The following is an 18,317-nucleotide window of genomic DNA, read 5'->3' on the forward strand; positions in this document are numbered from 1 at the left end:
AGGTGAAATGCTATACAGTATTTACAATGGCAAACCTATAGCTCTGACTCTAAAAGGGAAAACTCCAAACAGGAATGGTGTGTGCTCAGAGGAGAGTATTGTTACTTAGAATAACGTGACTCAAGAAAAAAAAAAACTGGGAAAAAATCAAGTACTGAGTAACTGGTGAGTAACTTTTTTTTTTTTTTTTTTAATCAAGGCATGAATGTCAAATAGACAAAAAAATAGGAATTCACACATTGCTCAGCAAAATCATTAAAACTATATTGCATAAAATAACCATTTAGGGACATTCGGGCCCAGGGAATGGTTAGTTGTCGTGGATTACACTCGTGAAACAGCAAAAAATGCTCACGAGACAGAGATGACAGAAACGTGTTTTCTCAAATTCAAAGTGGACTTCTTGTTGGGTGAAACCTTAACAATTTTATATTGACACCCATTATCACACTGACAGCTTTTTCATCAACTGTCCACCCATTGTCACACTCACAGTTGAGCTGGAGCATATCTGAAAGGTAAATTTAGATTTCTGCCATGTTCCCCGTAAATGAGTCACCTTGAAAACTTTGCTTCTGTGTGGAGGCCACTGTGTAGAGTTCACTGCAGTCATGCGATTGCTTGGCTCTGTTTGATTGGTCAAATGGTATGAGTACTAGTTATATGGATTGGTGAAAGTCACGTGAAAAGTCTGTCGGTCAAACCACAAGAAATTGCATAACCAGTAAGAAGTTCCCGTCGCAAGAGCAAGCAGAAAGTAGCTGGAATTAAAGTCACGTTTCTTAGGTACGCCATCACAAAATTAAAAATTTTCCTCCCAGCAAGACTGATATCACGAAAAGTTGGAATAAAGGAACAAAACTGTTTACGTTTTGTGAATATGTAAAAGATTAATGAAGTTATGACATTTTACAGGCTTCAAAACGTGGGCAAAAATCTTGTTTTTAATTAAAAACAATGGAATGGCCTGTGATCAGTTAAAGAAATGAAATTGAGATCTTGAGTTTTCTTAAGTGTGGACCAAATTCTAAAGATGATACTCCACAAGAAAGTGTTTTGATTTCACAAACCTCTTAATCATAATTATAGTTGATTAATTAATGACGATTAATTAGATGCAGTTAAGTAGACACACAAACCGTCACTGGCAACGGAGGCTTGGTTATCATGGTTAGAAGCTGCTTCTCCCAAAATTCAATGTGAGGCAACACAAATGTTACTGCACTGTATAATTTGCTTCTGCATTGTACAAATTTGATGTCGCTTCATCCGCATGTCCCCAAATACCTATTGATTACGTGCAATAGGTCGATATGAATGTGCCAGCTAGCTTTCAACACTTTGAGGGATCAAAGATGAGTTATCCCGCCATGCATGCGATAAACATTGAAATACATCGTGAAAATGATCAAACTGAAAATAAGGTGACAGAAGAGATTCCACCGCAAAACAGACCTCCGCGACATGATCACCTGCAAATGACGTCATGAAAAATGGCGGAAATGAGTCGGTTGTCACATACCTATATTTCTTCTTCTCTTCCGAACATAGTCAGCGTAAAGTAAATATTAGGTTGCGTTAGCACTACTTTGATCACTATAATTTATTCAAAACATTAGTTAAGTAACATCTCATTACAAAACACCTCTAATTGTAAGAAATAAAACCAGTTATTTAGTCAAAATGGGTTTTACTGTACAAAACAAATACAGGAGGGTTGAAACAAAATAAACCTTTTACACCAAAACAACAAAAACCTCTGTCACACTGACCGATTCTTGTGCGAAAAAGTAGTAAGTTCTTAAGATTTAGGGCCCTATTTTTGTAGACTGGCACGTCTTCATTTTCGTGCTGGGGCAAGTCAAGTTTACCGTGTTTAGGAATTTGGTAGACCATGTTGTGCATAGCTGGGCGTTCCAACGGTCAGAGGGCGTTTCTGCAGTCAGATGACAATTTGGTGAGAGAAAGTAGACTTGAATTTTAGACAAGCTCGGAGCAGGTCTAAAGTGTGGCACAGGTGGTGTAAAACAATTGTAGTGTATTTGATGGAGGCGCAGGCAGACAGATTCTGAGCTCCATGAACGGGTGTGGTTGATGTCATCGGATTTCATTTATAAATATGACATCAGTGTGCATCAATCCCTCTGAATCCTTGCAGAAATCATCATCTATTATATCATCATCTTAAATATAGTTTTAAAAGCCCCTGACGCCCTCCCCAAATGCGGTGCGACTAAGGGTGGGGTTGTCACACACGGACGCATAATCTGGGTTAAAACGCGGTCTCCAAGTGCCCACTCCACAGCAGCCTATGTTACAACAACTAAATTTAAAAGGAATGGGGGGAGCCGCTTCCATTGGATGGAAAACAAGTTGGGTGTGTTCCCTCCCACAACAGCGCCAACACCCCTTCCTGGCTGCGCCCGTCTACCAAAACACCAAAAGAAACAAAACTCCACCCATGTGCACAAGTTAGACTGCACTTTGCACTAGACTTGCGCTGGGTACGAAAATAGGGCCCTTACAGTTGAAATAAGGAGTGGTGCAATTGTGAAATTAAACACCATTCAGACACTTAAGTTGTATTTTGCACGCAATAGTGCAGATGAAAATAGTAACTTTAGCTACACATGAAATACAATGAAAGTTGTTCACATTATTTTACCTAATCGGGCTTTAGCCGCTTTACTATGACATACACTACTCACAAAAAGATAGTAATGTGTGGTTCTTGGGTGAAATTTCCGGAGATGCCTAAAATGCACTGTAACCTTGTACAGGTGAACTTAATTTGGCCTTCTCTCAACTTTTTAATGCACATGTTCAATGTTTCAGTAGTTTTTGCACAGCTTGCTGTGCTCTAAAAAGTGGCTGAAGGGCAAAATTCACAAATGCTGTTTGATCCATGAATGGAACAATACATTTCCAAGGATGCCGTTAGCTATGTGTCATTTTTTTCTTTCGTGGTCACTTTTTTTTGACAACATCCTGTTCGTGATGTACTATTCATCAATGGTGAGGTGTCGTCTTGGTCACATGATGTCAAATTGTGAACAGCCTGAAATTTCACCCGGGAGCAGGATATGACGAACTTTTTGTTAGTAGTGTAACTTACAAGCTAACTATAATGCAAAAACATGACTTGTTTTCTCCCAGACATTCTCAGTCAGGCATGACAATTTAGTACAACTTGAAGAAAATGGACCTGAAACAAAAGGAATGTAAACATTGCATAAAAGGGAGGGATTTGTCCAATCTCTTGTGTTTTTGAGAAACAAAAAAATCCCTGCATTTTAAGCCCCCTTAGCAAGAGAAGCGAGCAAGGCCTCAGAATATACCAGTGGGCAGCTCCTTGCTAAACATGCCGTCAAAGTCCAGTTCCATACTCATGAGATCTTCCTCCACACTTTCCAGTGCCCACTGATGGTCAGTCAGTTCTAGGGCCTCCCACTCCGCCTAGAATTAAGGACAAATATCCCATGAACGTGCCACTTAAGACCACCGAGAGTTTGAAATGTCATGTATGACATCATGCCTGACCTTAACTTGTCTCACCTCAGTTCAGCAAGCGTCAAAATATGCTTTTTCTTTGTCTTATGTTTAAAAGGACCAGCCTCAACAGTGGTGTGAAGAGATGAACATCCACCCGACGTTACATGAATGAAACCAAATTTTCCAAAACCATGCCGCCGCAAATGTATTTTTGAAGGAAGAAACTGAAAACTGACATGGCAATACTTGACAACGTATCCGGCATTTTTATAGTAATGTAAAAAAATCCATCCGTTTTCATCCATCTCAGGAGTCAGCCATTTTGTCACTTGCTGTGGATTGAAAATAACATCAGTCGCTCAGGGCTCAGGTAACAACCGATCACGGCTCAGCATGCCAACGTCGCGTTACCAAACTCAAAACAGGTGAGCCGCGATTGGTCGTGACCTGAGCCCTGAGCGACTGCAATGTCATTGTCAGTCGGCAGCCAATGGCAATATGGCTGCCCTCTGAGATGGATAAAAATGTTGGGGTTTTGCTGGTTAATTCCTAGTCCACAAACGTAATATTAATCAGAATACTGTGTCGCACAGAACATATGATTGTCAAGAATTGTTTTGACTTATTTATATGTACAGTATAAAGATCATTTAAGATGACAAGGGGAGGAGTGTGCTCATGAACTTTTCAATTGGATAACACCTTGTGATGCAATATCACATTTTGTACCGGATTAAAAATACAATTTTGTGTATACTTAAGTATATACCTTGAAAGCTTTATTTGTGTCGGCAGGCATGGCCATGGCAGCCCCACTCATCTGCTCCTGCATTATCCTTGACTGGTCTGCACCTATTAGTTTAGAAGCACATTTCAAAAACTCATTATCCACCCAAGTCACATTTTAACACCAAAGACAAAATTTTATCAACACCTAAGTAGATGTGTTACCATTATCCTGGCCAAGGATTAACGAGTACATGCTTCGCAGTCCAAAGACATTCAGGAAATACCACGATGCTGAGCTCACCCTGAATTGTCAAAGAACACACATACACACGTGACAATCCCAATAAATGTGTTGACAGCTGCCGTATGTCCTTACCAGGAAGCATCCAGGGACAGTAGCTCTATTCCTTGTTGTAGCATGGGCTTGAAGCGCAGCGTGAGCGGGAAAGGTACCTTAGCTGCGTGAATGAAGCACAGAGAGCGCTCACTGTAAACAGCGCCACATCTTGTCGTAAAATACACACGCAGTCAGGTGTGAGTGTCAAATGGTGCACAATTTAAAAATCATTACTGGTTACAAATCCTGAAAACGTCCAGTTGATCCAGCCTCCGATCAGGATCATGGGAAGTACGTTGGTAACGTTTCCTTTCATCATGTCTGTCAGCATACTAGGATCTGCCAGAGCAAATAAGCAGCAAGATACAATCCATTCTTATATGTTTGCCCAGTCTCTTTTAAAGGAAAAACTTGTTTTTTGTTCTTTGAACAAAGTAATAGATTAGCTAAACTACACTAACAAATCAGGATCTCAGAGGTGCCATCTGTGACATAGTAGTTATGACCATATTAATAATCCATCCATCCGTCTATTTTCTAATACAGGTAGAATGTAGCGATAAACATAAACCCGGAACTTAACTGCGACATAGGAAAGGGTTTAGCTACTCAGATCAATACAATAAATCCATTCATCCATTTTCTGAACCGCTTATCCTCATCAACGACATACACAAATTATTTTACCAAAAAGATGCTAACATAAGTAGCATGTAGCTGTAAGCATAATGACTACAGACCAGGGAATTTTTTTTTTTTAATTACCAGTCATTGGCGAGGGCGGAACAACCTTTCTTTTTGTTTTCTTGAAGAATCCATCTTCTTGATTATTGAAGTAGAACTTTCTCATTAAGAAGGACTAAGAGAGGGAGGTACAATTACATTATTGTTGGACAATGTCATTAAAATATGAATAATATGCCACAAAAACCAAAACACATACTTGTTTAGGAATGTATTTTCCATTTTCTCTGAGGATTCTGCTCCGAATGAGGACCTGGCTGTAATGAAAATGAACATCACACATTCACTGTAACCTGTACTGTATTGAAATGAACAGCAGGTGTTTAAGGTGCATGAAATAACTCACCTGTCTGACACCTGCTCTAAAGTCAACTTCTTGTCACTTTGAAGAAGAATGGAGACATAGTGACGGATGATGCCGACGAGAAAGGTGATGAAGACAATGGGCAACACCACCCACAGTCGGATGTTGGAGTCCAGCAACAGCTCTGGCTCAGCCATTCAGCCTGATAAATATCAGCACAGACAAGATGGACGTTATTTATCCATCACCAAGAGATCACATGCATACAGGCATCAAATCCGGTTCCACTTCGTTATTAATCATCATGTACCGACGAACTATAGGATGGCTTGTGCATTAAAGATAGGAAGCAGCGTCGTACATGGCATATGATGCTAACGGTGGGCTAACATGAGCCAGCTGCCTACCTTTTCTTCCTTTGTGGTGAGCGAACACGGTTGCTTTCTTGACGCGGCGCACACCACGAGTGACGTTTCACCAGTGTGGAATCCACAACCTGTTAAGCAGTCGAATTAATAGTTCAAAATATACCAAAGCTTTGACAGACGCTTAACGCCATTGCGTTGTGTGAGGAGCTAAGGATTCAAAATTGCAGTGTATCCTCCCGATCTGTAGATGGCAGTATCGAGGGCTTAATGTAGTCCTTTGCAGTGCAGTTTTGGAAAGTTGAAGAGCTTTTCCCCTTCACACCGGAAGTGCACTTGAAGATCACTCCTAGGCGTAAAGGTCTATTAGCAGATGGTATGTGAGGGTGTTTTTATCCATATAAATGTATCATATTTTAAATCAAGTTCGCAGAGCTCTTTCTTTAACGGCGTGATAACTTAAAATACTTTGCACTGTGGATTATTCTTTCCGCTAATCACGCTAGCATGCTGTATCACATATTTCACAATCCTGACGATGTTAACATGAATTGATTTTTCAGCAAATAGTTGCTTCAAGTGTTTGAATCTCTTCTCTATTGATTTTAGTATGAATGAATATTCACACATGATTTAGGATATCTGGCGAGCCTGATTTTATTCTAGTACCGACATACGACGTGACATGGTGACGAACGGTTTGTTCAGTGACTTTGCTGGCGTGAGAACACGTCACACGCTGCGCAAGAGGGCAAGTTACTGTTGTGGTTCCAGTTTTTCATTCGATTGTTTTAGCCGAGAAGTGTTTTTATTACAAATAAAGACCGTACCAATATGGCTTTTCTGCTATTTGGAAGAACATAATTTCAACAGGCATGCATCATAAACTATTCCTTGTATTACTTGGAGACTGGGGTGTTACAGGTACCTATTTGGTATACTTTACCTCTGTACCATACTGAGTTCCCACATGAATCAAACTGGGGTAAGGGGCAGGAAGGGTATGTGCTTTGCGCAGAAGCCACAAGGCCACGCTGGAAACAAATACAATACAGCTCAGCCTCTGGCCACTGACTTCCATGCTAGTGATATAATTTTGGCGCTATGGCAAACTCATTTGAAAAACAGCACCAATCGAAAGAAAACTGCATATAAATATCCAGCCTCTTATATAACAAATGCCCTTGTTGATTGTATAAAATCATGACAAATTGTTGGTATGACACTGAAAAAAGAAGAGATGAGGGTCAAGAAGCAAGTGAGCTTTACTGGCTGGGTTTTGGACAATTGAGGTAACCATTTCTGTACATGCAGTTGTCATCCGCAACTTCACTTTCTAAATAAGGTGTTCTAAAAAGGCATGTGAAAATGTAAGCATGTGTTATGTTTAAAAATATAATGTGCATACAGCATAATATGAAAGGCGGTTTTTGAACAATTAATATTTTTTCTTTTTGCAAACCACAGTTTAAGAAATATATTTTTCTCACAGTTCATTGATCAAACATTTTCCTGTCCAATAGAGCATGGGAGCTGATAAAAGGTAAAATATACTCTATTTGCTATATAATAGCACCACAAATGTAATACGTTTGCAGCAGTGACATGATTCTCCGTTTCTATGGTTTTATTTTAGGCCGAGTCGGGGAGAACGCAGTGGGAGATATGGCTCAGATGGCCCGAGAGATGATCCACATAGACATGACAAGCATGGTCGTGATGCTGAGCGGGATTACAAGCGTCAATGGGGGGATGACAAAGCGAGGGATCGCTTTGACGACTGCAGAGATAATCGAGAGGTGAGGGAATGTGAGCATATTGTGGACACTTGTATGATTTCGTTTTCCTGCCTCTATCTGATCATTTCGCTTTGCCGCAGAGGGGTCGAAAACGCCACAACAGTGACAGATCAGATGACGAATACGATGGCGACTATGCAGACCACGACTACAGAGGGGAGCAAGAGGAAGAGGAAGAGGAGGAGGAGAACAAGACCATCATGCTCCGGGGTCTCACTCTTCATGTGACAGAGGAAGATGTACGTTCAAGTGTCACATGTGGTTTTGAAGAGAAAAGCTTGCACAAAATCTGAGTTTTTCCTTTGCTACAAATTGCAATTAAGAAGCGTTCGTCTTTTTTCCCTGCCTGTTGCCATATTACAGATCCGTTCAGCACTTGAGAAGCTGCCAGGTCCCCAGCCAGTGGATGTCCGCTTGATGAAGAAAAGGACTGGTGAGTGATGTGTGTAATTGGTAGAGCGTCCCGCTTTCCACCTTCCCAACTCCTGTCTCGCACTCCTCCTTTGAATCACCCCTTGATTGGTTTGTGCTGATGTGACCAATTATGAAGGTAACAGCGTATACGGGCAGTGGAAGCTCCAAAGTTGAATTTCTCTCAAGTGAGAATTCTGAGCTTGTGCAATGTCAAAATATTACAAATGTGTTTTGCCCCCCCCCCCTTTTTTTTTTTCTGGGGTGATACCAACACAGAAAGAAGTATACCACTGATGGCAAAGTGTCATTATTAGCATAAACCTGGAAATGGAACTTGACTGCAACATAGAAAAGTGTCTGGCTGTTCAGTACAGTATGAGCAATAAAAGTGATTAAATATCAAAATAATTGAAGCACCTGTATGCTACTCTTAAGTACCATGAAGCTGAAGGCAATAACGGCTAATAACAGCGGATATGTAAAGTCTACACAACACTATTCATATGTGAGGTTTAATGAAAAATGAGACCAAGATAAACTGGTTCAAAACTTTTTTTCACCGTGAGCAACCCGTGACATCCAGCTTCACAAAAATGTTTTTTTCTTCTTTGGAGTTTCCACTTCAAGACTCTCCCATGTTTTATTTTTTTTAAATTATTACATGCTATGATATGAAAAACTCTACCACTACCACCCCCCTTGACATTGTTAAGCACTCTCGCCTCCCACCACCCCTTCCGTCTCGAGTTTGAATTGGACTGTACACGACACGCCCATTGTGAGTTTGAGCATTGCATCGCCTTCTCACTAACACGCCTCCCGTCTATATTTGAATGCTGTCTCTAGGTATAAGCCGAGGTTTCGCCTTCGTGGACTTTTATCACTTGCAAGATTCTACCAAGTGGATGGAGACCAATCAGGTTGCCTCAACAGTCACCAAGTTTAGATTACTCTTGGCGATTAGAGCCCCGATACCATGATGACAATGCCATCTTATGACGCTTATATCAGGATGTTTGTGATATCACACACTTTCTAGCAACCTTTTCAGTCAAAACAAAAATGACTCAAGTGCTCAATTTACTCTTTCAATTTAGTGTACACTGTTTTTATGCTAGTGGGAATTACTCAAAGCACATATTCTGCTCCAGCTCAGTCTCGTCTTCATTAAACACTGGTGACAGAGGAGCGAGCTGGCAGCACTCCGGCCCCAAACACATCTGTTGAGGGAAAAAAAAAAAAAACTGCACACACACTTTCTTGTCTCCCATGCCTCTCTCTCTGTAGCCCCTTTTACACAGTCTAGAAAAGCCAGCGATTTCCCTCTGTCGCTGTTCTCTATAAGCAGTGCTGACACGAAATGGGAGGACAAAGCTGATCTGACAATTTTCCACCTTGAGTGAAGATGGTGTGAACTTGTGACAACTGACTCTCACTCCTACCACCTCCTTTGTGGTGAAAACAGATTGTATTTGTCACACCAGATGCTGACGCTGACATCACACATTTCATTATCTTATTATGGAATGATGTGTTGCTGTAAGAAAGCACACAAAGTTCTAATAATAACCTGCTTCACTAGGGTGGTTTTGTGCTGCGGCTCTTATATTTTGTGGCGTTGCTGTGTAAAAGAGGCTAACGACTTCTCCCTTCCTCCCAATGGTACTCGACCTAAGCAGCGAGCGTTAGGCCAGCCACTCTGTCCTCTCTCCGCCGCGCTCACTTGCGTGGAGTTGGAGGCAGGTGCCTCACCTGCCTCCATGGTGTGAACACGTGGAAATGTGAAATAACGCGCAGTTCTTCACTCCACAGAATAAACTGGTGATCCAGGGGAGAAACATCGCGGTGCACTACAGCAACAGGAAGCAGAGGTTTGACAACTGGCTCTGCAGCACTGTGAGTGCCTTTGAATGCACGCTTTGATTCCAATTAGTCACGTCAAACAATTTGTTAAACGGTGACCTTTCTCTTTCCACAGTGCGGTCTTTACAATTTCCGGAAGAGGCTGAAGTGTTTCAGGTGCGGGGCAACTAAAACTGGTAAGTTGACGCCAAGGTTATTACAGCTAACAAAATTAAAATTGAAAAATACATTTTTTCAATTTTGTCATATTAAGTGCTTACTAAGATGAAGTCTTAAGATTGGCTGACGTCAAACGTGACCTGCTGCAAAATGGTGGTTGACTCTCTAAAGAACAATTTGTTTGGTTCCCAAAATGCATGACTTTTTGGGGCGTTTGACTGCGGAGATCCAACTATAGAAATTAATTCCCATGCTGTGTTTGTGACTATTGACCATTTGTCATTCTTCCGCGTAGATGGAGACGTAGCAACCGGTTCAAACGCCGAGTCTCAGCAGTCTTGGGAATACAGTGGCGACAGTGAGTGGCATTATTTCTCCCTTGCACGTCAACCATTCGTCCAGTGCATGTTTTCCTGACTGCTTATTCTGTTCGCAGCAATAATTCTGAGGAACCTTCCCCCAACCTGCAATGTCGATGAGATTTTGAAGGCTTTGGCTCCCTTCGCCAACTTGTCTCCGTGCAACATCCGCTTAATCAAAGACAAGCAGACAGGACACAATCGAGGCTTTAGCTTTGTTCAGCTCTCCTCTCCCTTGGTGCGTTAGCTTCGTCGTTACAGTGGGGCCAGTAAGTGTTAGGCAACTTAAAAATGTGCAAGTTCAGCCATTTAAGAAGATGGAGGTTTGTAATTTTCATCGTAGGTACACATCAAGTGTGAGAGACAGAATGTAAAAAAAAAAAAAAAAAATCCAATAAATCACATTGTACGATTTTTAAACAACAACCTTAAATGCCCAATACTTATTGGCCCCACTGTATGTTAGTGCATTACATGCACAGTATACACGCATAGGCCAAAACCTTGGGCACCTGCACAGTCTAATGACATTAAATACAAGAGCTGGGCAGGTATGCTGAACGTTTTAGCTGGTTGGCACACATCCCGCATGACAGTGTTGCACCTTTTTCCTCACATAGGAAGCTTCGCAGCTGCTCACCATTCTCCAGGGCCTCCAGCCACCTCTGAAGATTGATGGTAAAACCATTGCGGTGGATTACGCCAAAAGTGCGAGGAAGTGAGGGAACGCACGCGCATACACACAAACACATTTGCATACATAGAAATGTGATGTTACATACAAGTGCATCTCAATAAATTAGAATATCAGCGAAAAGTGCATTTGTTCCAGTAGTTAAATTCCAAAAGAGAAACTCCTACAGATTGATTAGACACACAGGAAAATAATTCTCAATTCAAGGACAATGAATACCTAATTTTTTCAGACTGCTCCACTTGACCCAAGTGCCAGTGGACTGTAACTACAAATAGTTAAAGTAATTACTGTCATTCACATCTTTACCTGTATTTGCACCAAAAGTTACTAACCAAGCACTAACCACTCACTGGGTTGTTGAACAACTTTTGTTGGGCGGTGGCATGCAACATTTCAAAAAAACATTTAAAGACAGTCCTGCGGTATAGATTACATGTGATGGTCTATGTCTTTGCATTTTGAATTTCAATTGATTGCATTAGGCTGAGGCACATGTTTCTTCACGTTATCATTGCTGAAACATGAAAATCATCAATACTCAATCAATGTCACGGCCTTCCTTTGTCAGAGAATCGTCGCAGGCAGATGTGATCAGAAACAGCGCACTTTCAGTTGCCAGCACAGCCATAGCTGCAGCTCAGTGGTCAGCCAGCCAGGTACTCTAGCGTGAAACAAACGCTGCTGTTTTGGAAATATCATTATAAACTGAGTTACCAATTCTACCTTGTCTGACCTGCTTTTTTTGGTGCTTTTCTTTTTCTTCCCAACTTAAGGTAAAGCAAGGTTCCGGTGCCACCTCCGATGTAATTACCCCTCTAGAGAGCTATGCGCATCAAACACAGGTCAGTCTGTTCTTCCTTTTACCAATATTTCCCCCACAGGCCAATTTAGACCCTTTTTGTAAAGATGTGTTTAAACACATGCTAATTGGCTAGATGTTATGAGTTTGCATGAGTAATTGACACCCCCAGCCCAAGTGTTTATACAGGCTTATGTTAATAGTTTAATTAAACTAAATACATGTACACCACAAACTATGATGAAAAACAGTTTATCATTTTAAATTTACATTACCCTCAAAATGGCCTGCAAATGATTTGATTCTGAAAAAAAAAATGCAGGCGCGTATAACATATTACTGTCAAGAAATGTTTTTGTAGACTTCACCATTAAGTACTTAATGATGCAGAAATGTTCTTTTATTCATTTATGATGTTGTTTATTTTGCGCATCCCTACAATTCCAACCTCCATTTGCCAATGATTGTTGTGTTAACCAAAATCAATTTATTCCCACCATAGGGACAGAATTTTCAAGTGTGGCAGCAACAACCAGAAGGAATGCCTCCTGTCACTGGGGATGGATTGCTGGGAGGTACAGTAAATATAATTGTTTTTTTTTTTTGTTTTTTTCCTTTTCAAAAACTGGACGCGCTAATTGTACATTTGCCATTTGTCTCCAGCTGCTCCAGGAGTGAAGAATTTGCTCCCCGCAGGTGTAATCTTGCCTCAAGTTTTCCCACCCGTCATTATCAACCAGGCTGCCATACATGTAAGACAGACATCAATTACTTAATTAGTCACATTCTGCTCTTGTGCGCTTAATATTTGTACTCTATGTCACATCAGTTAGCGGCACCACTCAATGCAAGCCAACTGGCTTCTAATTTTGCGACCCCGTCACTGGTCCCAGCAGCAGCCAACATTGCCATTCACAACACTGGGACTGGTAAGAAGACATCAGTGAGGAGGAAAAACAAGTCATCCTTTTGTGTCTTGCGTATGTAACTACATCTTTTTATGTCTCGTCTGCAGCCGCCCCGGACACGTCCACATACCAGTATGATGAGTCTTCTGGTTACTATTACGACCCAAACACTGGCCTGTACTACGACCCTAACAGTCAGGTGCTTTTAAATTTAGGATCTTAATACGACTTGACAAATATAAGCATGAACGCATGAGATTTGGTTTTCTACGTGAATGGAAATGTACCCTTTTATTCATAATTTCAAATGGTTGCCAGGTGTTATAATAACATTTACGTGCCATGCTTTCATTGGAAATACACCAAGTATTGAGAATTACAGTACACACCACACTCATACTTGGCGCAGATAACAAACTAAAGCAGTCCTATTATGCTTCTTGTGTGCATTAGTACTACTACAACTCTGAAACGCAGCAGTATGTCTACTGGGACAATGAGAAACATGCCTACGTTCCTGCGCCACCTGCATCGGACACAAAGAGCTCTGCTGCCTCCTCCTCAACAAGCGGCACCAGCAACAAGGAGCCTAAAGAGAAGAAAGAAAAGCCCAAAAGCAAGTCGGCACAGCAGGTATGTACTACGCCGAGCCTTCGTTTATCAGATGGGATCCATCGCAGACCCACCTGCAATAGCTAAAAATCTGTAGTTATATACCGTCCATAAAAAAAAAAAAAACACTTTTATTATAGTTTTACCTATCCCACTTGCTTTTAACAATTTAAACCGTAAAACTTTGGTAACATATTTGAAGCTGTGTTGTAGTGTCTGCGTACACGCAAGTGTCTTTAAGACACGGGTGGGTTGGTGTAAATGTGGTTGTGAGTATCTGGGTGAGCGCTGAGTTTTATTGTTTTCCCGAAGTTCAATGAAGGGATTAAAAAGTGCATTGTGACTGGCTCTCCTTTCCCACATGCCAGGGCATTACAGTTAGGAAGTATAAAGCCATAAAAAAATGATGGAATGGAGAACCATAATACAGCGGGAAAACACTTGACTGTTCTCTTGTTGAAAATGACAAATTTCCCCTTAGGATCAATCAAATAATTCTCAAATTCCAGATCGCAAAGGACATGGAGCGTTGGGCAAAGACCTTAAATAAGCAAAAAGAAAGTTATAAAACCAGTGTTCAAACAGCGGGGCCGCCAAGGGATGAGGAGAAGAAAGAGGCTGCAGATGCGTGTTTCTCCATTTTTGAGAAGAAGGTAGGAACATCCGAAAAGCCACGTATCATGGATCGATCAATATTATTATTATTATTACTACCGGTGTATATTGTGACTAATTTAATGGTACTTGCTTCCTCTCAGCAGACAGGGGCCTTTGAGATGTCGCCCCTTCTGACCGAACACTTGAAGCCGACAGAGCAAGAGACTCCAGCTAAGGTTTGCTTCCGCCCCGGATTCCTTTGACTCACTTTAACCACAAAGGCATCAACTTTTATCTATTTTTTTCCCCCTCGCTGCAGAGTGCTCCCGTCGTGGCTTACGACAAGGACAGCGAACCCGGGGACAGCGGGTCGGATCGCAAAGTAGACGACAGCGGCAAAATAACCGATTGGGCCAAGCTGGTTTGCCTCCTGTGCCGCCGGCAGTTCCCCAATAAAGAGGCTTTGCTGCGTCACCAGCAGCTCTCTGACCTTCACAAGGTGAGGATGGAGGAACAGCAGGTGATCGGCAAGTTGTCGTGAATATTCTGAGCGGCGCCATCTGCTTCATGCACGACGCCGCAATGCCACATGGAAAATGGATGTTGCACAATGACTGAATGCCATCAATGAGTAAATCTGAGATCCACTTCTACCTTTATTAAGACAATATTTTTCAGCGAAGAGCTCTCTCTTGAGTGTGATTATTTTTGTTAAGGCAGAACACACTTTTGTGCATGTTTACATAACCAAGAGATTTCTCAGTGACTGTATTGATGTTTGGTGTTTTAACTTGTTTTTTATTTTAGCAAAACCTAGAAATCCACAGAAGGTCGCAGCTCTCTGAAGCCGAGCTGGAGGACCTGGAGAGGAAAGAGACTGAGGTATTTTTTTAAATCATAAGTAGTGTGAAGTGTTTATTGATACACTGAAACTACATGTTAAAAAATGTAACGAATCAAAAATCATTGTCGTGCAAGAGGTCAGCAACTCTAGTGTGACTTCAGCTTAGTGAAAATCCACAAGTGTTTTGTTTTTTCTTTTTTTTTTTTTGGGTGAGGGGTATACCATGCAAAGTGTGGTGAAAACTGTACAACCAAAAATATGCATTCTATTGCAACAAAGGGCTACTCACTCAAAGACACCACAAATGTAATTACATTACCTACAGGAGACATTTTCACTCTCCAAACATTTTCTGCCCCCTCCATTACTTACACTACGTGTCAGGTGTCTTCAGATATTTTTTTTTCCCCATTTTTTAAGTTTTACATTGTAGTTGTGTTTCCAATTCTACGCAGACAATCAACTTTGGAGCACATTTCCAAAAAAAACCTTTGAATTGATCTTTAACATGCTATAAAAGTTAGACTTTAGACAAAGGGTACATGCATTGTAGTAAGTAAGTGATCAGTGAATAAGCTTCCATTTTCTATGTAACAGTTGAAATACCGAGACCGGGCTGCAGAGAGGAGGGAGAAGTACGGTGTTCCAGAACCTCCAAAGAAACTCTTCAAGCGGACTGCTCCAACAATGTAAGTACATCACATTGCAAGCAGGATTGTCGGAAACTGATGTGATGTGACATCACACATGGAAAATGGAAAACATAATTGGAGAAAAAAGAAGAAAAAAAACGACCATTAAAATCTTTTTTTTTTAATCATGAATCTTAAATGCTGTTTGTAGTGAAGTGTTAATCAAATGCCCCCATCTCCAACAGACAATACGAGCAGCCCACCAAAGATGGCCTGACAAGCGATAACATTGGGAACAAGATGCTGCAAGCCATGGGCTGGCAGGAAGGCAAAGGCTTGGGACGCCACCAGCAGGGCATCACTGTTCCTATCTCAGTGAGTGCTTTCCTCTTTGCACAGCTGTCCTACGCATCCTCCCTTTCCCTCACAAAGCAATTAGTGCCGTTACCTGAGGGACGTGTGCACTACGTCTCCTCAAATGATTGTCTTCATGTCTGCTCGCAGGCTTCCTTGAGGACCAAAGGCACCGGCTTGGGAGTGAAAGGAAGCACCCTTGAAATGCCGGCATCAGGCAACTATAAGGATTCTGTGCGTAAAGCCATGTTTGCACGCTTCGCTGACATGGACTGACGAACACAATCGCAACCCCAACATATTTTCATGAAAACGGTTCCCATTCGCTTGTCATGTTCAGGGTTACGTTTATCCAAGCTGTGGAGGGGGAAAAAACCGGACTGTGGTCATTATACAAATATAGACAACCACTCACAGTGTCATCCACAATCACTGAACGGTAATCGATCCTCCGTAACAATGTACAGCTGAATTCACATTATATATTTGTAATGGCATTTTGTACATGATTTTATCTTTCCAAATGGCCATTTCAGTTCCGCAAACATGTACAAGGGTTTGTAAGCAAAGGTGTGCGATTTTGAAGCAATATGACAATTAAAAAAAATCTTTTTGGTCACTATGATTATGTTTTTTCTGCCATCCTGTGTTTATACAAAGCACACCAACCAAACTACTGAAAAGATCTGACACGAGAGGTTTAAGTTCATCCCGAATATGTTGATATATAGTATATATTCTGCAAGTATACAGAATTCTATTTATCACTTCATAGGATACGCACAACAAAACTTCCTGATTTTAAACAAATTAAAAAAGAAAACGTTATTGGGATGTTATTTAACTCTTTGTGGCTACAGATTTTCACGTGGTATGTTATATCCACGCATTGCCAGCTTCAGCCTATCCCAGCTGACTTTGGACTACACCCTGAACTGGTCGCTCATCAATCGCAGGGCACATATACAGACAAAAAACCATCCACACCTACGTCCAGCCAGTCACTCAGTGGGAACCGATCCAACGCTGCCTGTACATAAGTCTGGCAAGCATACCACTACACACCATCAGCAACACGGTATGTAATAACATAAAATGTCATGCCACACCATCAAAAAAAAAAAAAAAATGGTGCACAATGTGAAAGAAAACACGGGTTCATTGTACCACATGCCAACTAGTGGAAGAACATTTTATTCTGCTTATTGCTCTACATTGCAAATCATTTCCAGGCTGATTAAGTAAAATGGGAAACTGACCACAGTGAGCACACAGGTTGAGAATCACTGCTGGCTCTGTGGTCCTTATTGAGGAAATTCACAATTGTTGTCTACCACTAAGGGACAGTGTGTTTCATGAGAACCTCTTTCAAAATCAACTAATAGCATTGTATGCTAATTTGAAGTTGACAAATTATCAGCTATCGTGTGTATTTTGGTGGCAGCTATAAGCGTGCTATTGCTAACCCTGCTGCACAAACATTCCTTACCTCCATTTTTTTTTTTTAATGACACGCTCCTTGGCAACAGCTCTTTACCTTTTGCTTCTGCTGATGTAAGCAGCCACGTTCTGACTGCCTCTCCGCAAAACTGTGGCAAGACAACTCGTTTTATTTCCACAATCCTTCCTCAGTGGAACACACTGGGATAATGGAGACCTCCAACACTTTCGTCCCTTCCCCGTTGATAAATGCTGTAAATACAAACTGAGCCGTGCCCCCGTGTCTCAAAAGGGGACACTTATGAATGCCCACTCAGTTCAGCGTGGCACAGCAATGCTCAGTTTAGCAGAATCTGTGCCACTTGACTAAGTCCCGTTTGCGTAATACAGTCAACCGTGCACACTTGTTCTGTACACCGGATACTTAGTAGTGTACATCATGTTTCAAATGGAAGAAAAGTAGATAAAAAAATAAAGGGTGCTTTAACATCCCTGAGACCAGTTCTTACTTGGATTAAAATAAAAAAGATTTCTTAGGCCAAGCATTAACTGTTGTTTTACAGATTTAAAAAACATATCAATAAAATTAATCCCGAGTGCTGGCATCAAACACACACACTGTTGAAATACCTATTTATTTTAACGAATCACATTTTAGAATTCCCACTTTGCATCTTTGCGACAGCTCTGGGTGACATAACCATTTTCCGTCCTCTGTTTCTTACAAAATAGTTTAAATGTACAGTTTGCTATTCTTTTTTTATCCGCTTTTAAGCAGTTTCTCAGTGCAGACAGTTTTCCCCACTGAGCGAGCTTCACCGTGTCAACTCAAATCCCAGGGCACCTCCCTCAGGGATTTCCTTCTTCCC

General features: G+C 41.3%; 2 protein-coding genes across 7 annotated transcripts; one reads left to right on the plus strand and one right to left on the minus strand.

The window, feature by feature from the left end:
* The first annotated feature begins 96 nt into the window (after positions 1-96).
* Positions 97-16,630, plus strand: LOC109522297 (RNA-binding protein 5-B-like). Of its 6 annotated transcripts, none has more exons than XM_019880720.1 (25): positions 97-165; positions 7,495-7,514; positions 7,608-7,770; positions 7,851-8,009; positions 8,134-8,203; positions 9,031-9,104; positions 9,997-10,080; positions 10,163-10,223; positions 10,502-10,564; positions 10,643-10,803; positions 11,186-11,283; positions 11,831-11,918; positions 12,036-12,104; positions 12,564-12,636; positions 12,725-12,813; positions 12,891-12,990; positions 13,077-13,168; positions 13,423-13,602; positions 14,091-14,234; positions 14,340-14,414; positions 14,498-14,677; positions 14,986-15,060; positions 15,620-15,711; positions 15,900-16,029; positions 16,159-16,630. In XM_019880720.1, exons 2-25 carry the CDS (start codon positions 7,498-7,500, stop codon positions 16,282-16,284), a joined length of 2,463 nt encoding a protein of 820 aa, XP_019736279.1. In that variant the 5' UTR covers positions 97-165; positions 7,495-7,497; the 3' UTR covers positions 16,285-16,630. The 6 variants fall into 6 exon arrangements, with proteins under 6 accessions (XP_019736279.1, XP_019736276.1, XP_019736277.1 ...); XM_019880717.1 differs by lacking the exon at positions 97-165 and adding an exon at positions 6,267-6,347; XM_019880718.1 differs by lacking the exon at positions 97-165 and adding an exon at positions 6,267-6,347 and having other exon boundaries at positions 14,343-14,414.
* On the minus strand, positions 1,595-6,236 carry emc3 (ER membrane protein complex subunit 3). The gene is made up of 9 exons (XM_019880723.1): positions 6,014-6,236; positions 5,649-5,808; positions 5,502-5,559; positions 5,324-5,417; positions 4,793-4,897; positions 4,598-4,679; positions 4,444-4,523; positions 4,262-4,344; positions 1,595-3,456 (listed from the first exon to the last, which is right to left on the minus strand). Exons 2-9 carry the CDS (start codon positions 5,801-5,803, stop codon positions 3,328-3,330), a joined length of 786 nt encoding a protein of 261 aa, XP_019736282.1. The 5' UTR covers positions 5,804-5,808; positions 6,014-6,236; the 3' UTR covers positions 1,595-3,327.
* Positions 16,631-18,317: the final 1,687 nt, after the last annotated feature.

Source organism: Hippocampus comes, unplaced genomic scaffold (genome assembly GCF_001891065.2).
Source record: "Hippocampus comes isolate QL1 unplaced genomic scaffold, H_comes_QL1_v1.1 scaffold68, whole genome shotgun sequence".
NCBI lineage: Eukaryota > Metazoa > Chordata > Actinopteri > Syngnathiformes > Syngnathidae > Hippocampus > Hippocampus comes.

Coding starts and splice junctions, on each gene's coding strand:
- emc3 (XM_019880723.1), bottom strand. CDS start 5,803: ATGGCTGAGCCAGAGCTGTTGCTGGACTCCAACATCCGACTGTGGGTG. Junction 5,560..5,648: donor TTAGAGCAGGTGTCAGACAG/GTGAGTTATTTC, acceptor TTTTCATTACAG/CCAGGTCCTCATTCGGAGCA. Junction 3,457..4,261: donor ACACAAATAAAGCTTTCAAG/GTATATACTTAA, acceptor CCTTAATTCTAG/GCGGAGTGGGAGGCCCTAGA.
- LOC109522297 (XM_019880717.1), top strand. Junction 8,204..9,030: donor CTTGATGAAGAAAAGGACTG/GTGAGTGATGTG, acceptor TGCTGTCTCTAG/GTATAAGCCGAGGTTTCGCC. Junction 12,105..12,563: donor GCTATGCGCATCAAACACAG/GTCAGTCTGTTC, acceptor TTCCCACCATAG/GGACAGAATTTTCAAGTGTG.